This window comes from Chenopodium quinoa, unplaced genomic scaffold, assembly GCF_001683475.1.
Source record: "Chenopodium quinoa cultivar QQ74 unplaced genomic scaffold, ASM168347v1, whole genome shotgun sequence".
NCBI lineage: Eukaryota > Viridiplantae > Streptophyta > Magnoliopsida > Caryophyllales > Amaranthaceae > Chenopodium > Chenopodium quinoa.
In genome coordinates, this window is record NW_018743574.1 from 6,016,116 (window position 1) to 6,024,627 (window position 8,512).

Consider the following 8,512-nt stretch of genomic DNA (forward strand, 5'->3'; position numbering starts at 1 on the left):
AGGGTTTTTTTTTTTTTGGGTTGTCTTTATCTAAGTTTTTACTCCATAGTTGTGAATTGAACTCTCTTTAACTTATTGTCTAAATTAGTGGTACTCTGATCCATAGTCCATATGAGACGCATGATCGGGGTACTTTTTAAGGTTTTAAGTTATGTGTGAATGTTTGATATATTGTAGTGTAACTTGTCAGTTTCAGAAATTAAAGTGATATAGTTATTTTTCAGATGATCTAAAGCAAATAGGTCAGGCAGTTAAGAAATTGAAATTCTTTAGCTCTCTTTCTTTTAATAAAAAAAAAATTGCATTTTCACGAATTTATCTCTCTCAATCTCCTCGTTGGTTTACATAAGTTCGTAAAATAGTAATAATAATAATAATAATAATAATAATAATAAATTTAATTGTATGTTGATGATTAAAAACTTTATTGGTCGGTAAGTTTTAAGAGGTCAATGGGTAAAATCTTAAAAGACAATAGGTAAAATTCAAATTGGAATATAATCTAAGAATTTGTTTTTTATGACTGTAGAATTGGGAAAATAATAATGATGTAATAATAAAGTACAGCTAACATTTTAACCTTATTCAATTCATTACCTTTTTTTTTTTCCCCTTTGTTGATTGGAAACCTCTCATCCTAAAAATAATGGATTTACAAGGACATATATTTTCGATATGATAAAATGATAACTACTACTCCATAAGTAGTGCATGTAACAACACTTTATAGCAAGGTGATGTGTAGCTCTTCTCATAATTCGTTTTTTTAATTTTTTAGACTAGATTATTAGTGTAATGGAAATGCAAGGTTTCAAGGATCAAAATAACAAATCTTGTAGGCCAAAATCTCTTCCTTTTAAGATCTTTGTATGCAAATATTGTGGAAGGAAATTCCTAAACTCACAAGCATTAGGTGGTCATCAAAATGCTCATAAAAAGGAGAGACGCGAAGCAAATTTTCATAACAATTAAATGAAATCAACAACAAATAAAGCGAGTTTTGGTGTGCCATTGGTGCCTTGCAACTTCATTCAGCCTCATGGTGTATCGCCGTGCCTGATCACAGAAGACGAACACATATGTTGTTGGACTAGCAGCATCACCAGCAACAGTCAGTACCCTGGAAGTAACTATTGGCCAGGGAGTTATCGCGTAGATGATGGATCACTGAAGTCAGTAGAGATCACAAACCAACTTCGACATGATGATGCAGAGCAGAAGGTAGTTGAGAAAGGAAGTGCATCATCTAATTATCAAAGTGGACTAGAGTTGGAGCTCCCTGACCTTAACTTGGATCCGCCTCGTTATACTTAAGGTTATTTGTGCTAATCCTATTTTATCATAGCTTTTTTCATGGTAGTTGAACTTATTTGTGAGTGTGAGCTAATTTCTTTGTATCAGAGCATAGCATAATTTTTTTTATCTAATTATTTTTTGTCCTATTAAGTTAATATAATTGATTAAGTGGTACATTGTATCTTGTATGTATTTATTTTGTCTAATTAAGTTTAGATAAGTGGTGTATAACGGTATCTCTTTAAAGGTAAAGGGCGTACCAGCAAGTTTTTTTCATTTTTGCTGCATTTTCATCTGTGTTGCGCTGGACCTATGTTATGTTGCCTAGCTCTGTACATTATTAAAGATTGCTCTTCACTTTGAGTTTTATTTATTTTATTTGTATATGTTACTTTTATAATTTGTGTTTGGAAAGTCATTTATAATGTATTTCAATAAATTTAAGATCTTAAACTGTTAGAACGCTTCAAAGCCTCTATTTCTAATCGATAGCTTACTATAGTATATCTCCAAACTAGCTTTGGTTGGTCTTGTCTAGTAAGTGTTCAGGGATCTGAGGGTTCGTTGTATCAAAGGGGCGTCACGCACGAGGACACTTTAACTTGGTAGGATCTGTTTTTATTTATTTGGTGTTTAAAGAGCCTTAAAGATGGGGCGAGAATTGTTTCCTTGGAACCAGGAGGAAAGCTTTAACTGAGAGTATCTGGTCTTATAAGACAGTTTTACTAATACTTCGTTTAGAAATGTCTGCACCATTTCTATGTTTCTATTTTCACGCTTTTTAAATCATAACTTCAATATCATCCTTTTCGGCTTTTGGCAAATATTATTGGGAGTTGAGAGATAATTCTGATGTGATAAACAAATTAATACTTTTAACAGTTATGGTCAGCAGAAGCTCAGGTTGGTAGTTGGTTTTAAAATGGTCATTATTTGGTGATACATAAGAGTAACAAAATTATTGCATTCATCACACAAAAGCAGATAGTAAATCTGCTGATTTAGTTCAAACTCTTGAGCTTAACCTTAGATACAAAAACTCTACTTCCGGAAATATCTACAACGATAGATGGATCATCTTCATGCATATACGTGCAATGGTTCCAGCTTCTAATTGACAAACATGATTACTGAATTCTATGATTTCATTTATAGCTTTCATGTGTCTCAGGCCTCAAATGGAAGTTGCATCTTTTTACTAATACCTTTCTTTTTCCTCCTCAAGAGCTTCTTAAAAAGTCCACCTGATGTAGGCTGTGGTTTTTGATATGGTACAATAGCCAAAGGACCCAAAGCAATGTCATCATTCATCTTCGCAGCAATTTTACCAGTATTTTGTGAACCAGAATTATTGTTGGTGCATATAATTTCCTTGGTTTTTGGTGATTCAAGTTGATCAGGTTCATCAGTATCTTCTGCTTGCATTTGGTCCAGCAGAGAGGACCTTTGGCTAGCTAGCTTCTTCTCAGATTCTGGGGTTGAGGTAACACCAGGAGCACTCCTAGTTGGAGTGGAGATGAATTTGTCAGAAACCACAGCATCCCGTGATGAGGCCATTGCTTGCAGCTGCTTCCCTAAATGTAAAATGGTTTCTTGGCACTCAGCTAGCTTCTCTGAAGCTCCTGATACTTCCCATTCCTGCAGACCATTTCATATTTCAGTTCAAAATTCAATTAGAAATAATAGATCCATTCATATATACTTTTCTATAAACATATCCAAACATGTTTTTCCTGTTTGAACTTAGGGGCCCTCGTCTAAAAGTTTCAAGGTGAAGAAAACAAAGCTATACATGTTGTCATCCCATTGGAGTATGGATATGCAGGCATTTAATTTTGCTAACACCTGCTATTTCAATTTTGTATGTGTATAGCTTAAAGGAATATAACTTACATTTCTAAGTTGCTTTTCGCCTTGATTGAGATGTTTCATGGTATCCGCATTTTGCACCCTGATATCAAAATTAGTAATTCAAACAGCAGTTTTAAAAGCTCAAGATAATTCAAAATAATCAACACGATTGCAAAAGTCAACCAAAGGTCTGCAAAGTGCAAATGTGACAAAGTTAAGTATACCTCTCTAGTTGGACCTGCAAATTGTGGCATTTTGCCTCCAACTCTTCACAATGCTTCTCCTTATTCTTCGTCTCTTCCTGTAAGGATGCAATCTTTTTGTGGGCTTCATCCATTCTAGAATTGACTGCCACAAGCTTCAAATTAAGATCTTCATTTCCCATCTTGTAAATTTCAAATTGTTCCTCAATCATTTCCTTAGAGTGCTTCAAGGCCTCTATTTCTGATCGCAAACTTGCAACAGTACTTTCAGAATCCTGAAGTACATTTCTCAAGGATTTGTAATCTAATGCATGCTTTACAGAATTTATGTCTCTTGGCGCATCTTGCACTTTTCTGTCTTCAGCACTCATATCACAAGAAGATTCACTTTTGTTTCCTGCTTCAGAAAACTGGACAGAAACTCCCACTTCTGTTTCACTTTCACTTCTGGTTTCATCCCAATTCAATTGCTTCCTTATCTCATCCTTCATGCTGGAGACATCTTGAAGAGAGAAACAATGGTTTACAATCCATTCCAAGGCATGTGTAACCTCTTGAGTGAATATTTCAATTTCGGCCTTTCCATTCAGCAAATCATCACAAATGCGAAGGAAGTTCTGCATAATAGAAGCCAGCTCAGAAGTTTTCCACTGGAAAACACGAACCGTGTAGTGACACTCATTCTCTCTGCTTGGTGTTTGTAAGGCATCAGGGTTTTCAGATTGGAATTTAATCCCATGAATAATCTCAATCAACTTGGAAATTGATCTGTTCAATTCTTTACCTATACTTTCTGAAGCTATAGGTACTAATTCTTTTCCTATGCTTTCAGCATTCGTGACAGACGAATTTTCAGTAATGGGCTTGTCAACACAAACTAAAGCATACTTTTCCATCTCGGCAAAGTCATCCATGAGATGATTGATGTCCGACATTCCAACAGATTTAGATGCCCAAGAACCAGCACAGCTGACTTTATCATCACTGCCAACATCTGACATTGAAGCCAATGATAAATCATGTGATGATATCATGGCACTCCTTGCATCCCTGATCAATTGATTTTTTTGAGATTCATCAAGCTGTGCCTCTAATCGTGACAACTTTGAGGCAGTCTGGATATACATGTTTCTAGACACTTGAACCTCGTTCATCTTCTTTTGAAGGTTTTCCCTCAGAGAGTTGTTTTCTTCCTCCAAAACATAGATTTTCTCGGTCAACTGATTTATCTTTTTGACAGGGGATTCAGAATTGCTGTCTACTCCATAGTCCAACTGCATGCTACTTCCATTACTTAAGTTGGACTTTTTTCTCCTGTTGTCCGGTGAATCTCTTCCCAACATGTCTACTTCACTCTTCATCTTTGCCAAGGCTGCAGGACCCGGCAACCTCTTTCTTACCAGAACACGAAGTCTCTGACACTCCGATTCTAGCTTAGCGATTTTCTTAACATTTTCCAGATGCTGTTTGTGAGTTGCATCTGCTGTTCGACGATTAAATTCTCTCTCTTCATTCCGAATATCAACTTCCTTCTCAAGAACTCGTACTTCATATATCAACGAATTGTTGTCTTTCTCCAAGTGTTCCAGTCTCGCCAACAGGTTATTCACATCACCTTCTACCTTGGCTTTTTCTTGATTTAGTTCCTCAATAAGGTGATCCTTCAGCAAAACCGCCTTGCAAAGCTGAGAATTTTCTGCATTCAATTTCGCTATCATTTGGTTCGATTCTTCTAACTTCTCTTCTAGAATCATTTTCATCTCCTCAAGTTCCTCTGATGCCTTCAGCATAACATCATGAATCCTCTGCTCCTTATCTTCTCTAACAAAGCGTAGCTGCTGCATACACTCCTTCAGCGCAGCATCCAAATGTCTTGTCCTTTCTTCACTGATGTCTCTCTCTTTCAAAGTTTCATCCAACTCTTCCTTCAAAGACAATACTTTTGCTTCTGCTTTCTCCCATCCTATGTGAATCAAGGGGAAAAAAAAAAATTAGTCAAACGTAAGGGAATGAATGAACATCAAAAATACATAAATTGGCTCAAAAGATGACAAGCAGAGAACCTGCAAGGGCGTCTTTTGCTGTTGTCGAGTGTTTCTTCACAAGATCGTCTTTAGCACTACACTCGGCAAGGGCAGAAGAAAGTTTGTCTCCCAAGTCTTTAAGGTCTCTTTCTAGTTCTGCCTTTTCAGCAAGAAGCACATGCATCTGTGCAAAAGAATGTCAGAAATTCATGGAAAACAAATACGTAGTAGACGATTGTGCAGAAATTTGGAACCACAAATTAAAGCTGTCTCAATGAAAGCACTATAGACTGATAAATTTAACTGGCACCTTTCCTTGTAAGGCTTACAAAAAGAAAATATACACATAATTAAGATGAAAAAGGGAAACATAGTTAGCAATGTGATCATAAGGCCCTTTTTGACACGAAAATACATCGCCAACTTCGGTATTCCACAGAAGAATAAGGTTGTTCGTCGATTGGGGTACTTCACTCTAGAGCCTTAGTCCACAAAGTTTTTAGTATAAACTCTTCGTCCCTGATTTCACACCCATCACACAAAAATGTAAATTTACTGGTTTATACCTTTTCCTCATTTTCTTTTGAAGCAATTTCCAACTCAGCCACCGAGATGGTTTTCTCCGAGGGCTTTTTCCTCCATAGCCATGATTTGTGATCTGTCATCTGACTAGCTAGCTCTTCTGATTTCTGTTTTTTTTTATTTTTAAAAAAAAAAAGACAATTTAACTGAATCAACTTATAATTACAAGGATATATAATAATACAATGACACAATCTTCAGTTACATACTAAAATTTTACTATAAATATTCTCTCTCAATCATTTCACATTTACACAAAATGATGTTGGTTCAATAATGCAATTTCAGTGAAGTCAATGATTCACTTATACTGTCCATTACAAATGATATATTACCGTGAAGCAACATCACACGCCAAAAAAAAAAAAAAAAAAAAAAAAAAATTGTCATCCAAGTAATACGGAGTAATTTGTAGCATACGAAGTATATTTGACATTGGAGTAATGTTGATGTTAATACACGTCTACAAGATTATTGCATAGTTCTTGTGAATAAATCTCACCTAATAAATCTTTTTAATGGAGCATGTATAGTGGATTGAAAAATGATGCTGACATCCATGTCCACTTGTTTATTTATATCTTGTACTCATTTTGGCTTTGTTTGATTTCTCTCCATTATATGACAAGCATTGGATACCCACTTCTTGTTGCTTAATTATTCCCTTTTCCAAAAGAACTCCATTTTATTTTGTTTATTTGGGAGGGGGGGTTAAAGTATACACAACCCTTCTAAACCCTTATATAAGGCCAATAATGGGGATGAGGCTTGAACCCGGGACTCGGGCTCGGCCACCGAATCTCAAATGGGCTCCACTTAGCCAAATACATGTCTCCTAACATTATTCAGCTGATTCATCCTTACTATTCACAAAACCCTTAGAAGTCCTAATGACCGACGAAAGCTAAAACCTCGGTTTTCAAATGACAATTTTACCCTTACGCATTCACCAACTTTAACCATTCTTTTACCTAATATTGACCAATTTCTCCATCAAAACGGAATTATTTTTATCTGATTCTAGAGATAAACCTATTTATTATCCCTTATAGAACGTAACATCGTGTACGGGACATTATTGAACTTAATATCATAGAAAAAACCATAACAAAAACGGACAAATCCCCCAAAATATAGCATGGTCAGCCGGCCCAACCTCTCCATCAAAAACCCATCATTGTCCCTAACTTGATATAACCATCAAAACTTGCAAATGAAAAAGATGATTGACATTTGACACTGCTTTTGACAAAACCTAAAAATGACAACTTTCTAGGATCAAAATTACTCCCTGTAAAATCTTCCTCTTAAATTAATCCCTTGGAGCTAATTTCTAGGCTCTTGGAATACCCAAAAAATAATTAAAACTAAAATTGAGATGATTTATGAAATTCATGCATATCATAATAACTCATTTGAGAGAAAACATCTCAAAAACTCTGCTAGTCTTAAGTCAAACGACATTCCTACACTAAATTAATTTAAGAAAAAAATTTATACAAACAATGAAATCAGTTGTCTTACACTTGGTTAACAACAGTATGGTAATAATCCCCATAAAAAAACATCAAAATTCAATTGAAAAAAAAAACGATTAATTCAGAAATTCCAAAATCATGCAACCAAAATAAGGCATTACAATGAAAACCCAGCAATTCCAAATTTGGGAAGCCTAACCAAAGTTAAAATTTGCATGAAATGAAAAATTAACAAAAAAATAGTTATGAACATAAATACCTGAAACTCGATGAATAGCAGAAAATGACAGTAAAATTTCCACAATGTAAAGAAAGTGGAGAGAGAAAATGGAGACTGAGAATACAGAGAGAAGAGGAGAGAGGAAAGAGAAAGAGAGGACGGAGTTATGTAAAGTGAGTAGCGCCGACACAATAAAAGAAAGGAAAAACAGGCGTGGGAAGAGCAGTAAAAACAAGGTTTATTATTAATTAATTTATGTTATTAATAAAAGGTGAAAGGTGGGTGATGTGTATTTTTAGCTTACTTCAACTGTGCAAAATGCTAGGTGCCCTTTGGAGATTTTTAATGTAAGTGACAATATTCATACCATCTTGATTTATACTCCCTTCATTTTTAGATACGAGTATTTGTTTTATTTCTACTTTTTGTACTGTATTATTTATTTGTTCTACTTTAATCAATATTTATGATTTATAAATATAGTCTTGTAACTATTTGTTGGAATCGATTCAGTAAATAAATTATTATTCAATCATTAGAATTTATACTTATTGATAATTAGAGGTATTATTGATCAAAATTAGTACCGGTATACGTTGTCAAAAAAAATGGAACAAGTATTTAAAAATACGGATTAATCCATGCAATACTAGTAAGGTAATCCCTATAACACTGAAAGAGTAACTTTGACCTCTACTGTACTTATTGAATAACCTTTAAATAACAAAGTCATATATATTATTGACAAAGTAACCTTATATTAATAACTAACCTTATAATCCAAACAAAATAGTCCATCTACAAATCTACAACACTAACCGAGTAACTTCATAATAACCCGTAAAGTTAGTGTTTGTT

At 34.6% G+C, this 8,512-nt stretch overlaps 1 protein-coding gene across 2 annotated transcripts; it reads right to left on the reverse strand.

The window, feature by feature from the left end:
- Positions 1-2,207: 2,207 nt before the first annotated feature.
- Positions 2,208-7,877, reverse strand: LOC110682326 (filament-like plant protein 7). 2 transcript variants are annotated; one of them, XM_021858644.1, is made up of 6 exons: positions 7,694-7,877; positions 5,941-6,063; positions 5,414-5,558; positions 3,372-5,313; positions 3,190-3,247; positions 2,208-2,934 (listed from the first exon to the last, which is right to left on the reverse strand). In XM_021858644.1, the coding sequence occupies exons 2-6, from the start codon at positions 6,037-6,039 to the stop codon at positions 2,464-2,466; spliced, it is 2,715 nt and encodes a 904-aa protein (XP_021714336.1). In that variant the 5' UTR covers positions 6,040-6,063; positions 7,694-7,877; the 3' UTR covers positions 2,208-2,463. The 2 variants fall into 2 exon arrangements, with proteins under 2 accessions (XP_021714336.1, XP_021714337.1); XM_021858645.1 differs by lacking the exon at positions 7,694-7,877 and adding an exon at positions 6,459-6,653.
- Positions 7,878-8,512: the final 635 nt, after the last annotated feature.

What these genes read in the sequence shown, in the direction of transcription:
- LOC110682326 (XM_021858644.1), bottom strand. Translation starts at nt 6,039, where the DNA reads ATGACAGATCACAAATCATGGCTATGGAGGAAAAAGCCCTCGGAGAAA. An exon ending in AGCAAAAGACGCCCTTGCAG is followed by an intron (nt 5,314 to 5,413) that starts GTTCTCTGCTTG and finishes TGATTCACATAG; the next exon opens with GATGGGAGAAAGCAGAAGCA. An exon ending in GCGAAAAGCAACTTAGAAAT is followed by an intron (nt 2,935 to 3,189) that starts GTAAGTTATATT and finishes AATGGTCTGCAG; the next exon opens with GAATGGGAAGTATCAGGAGC.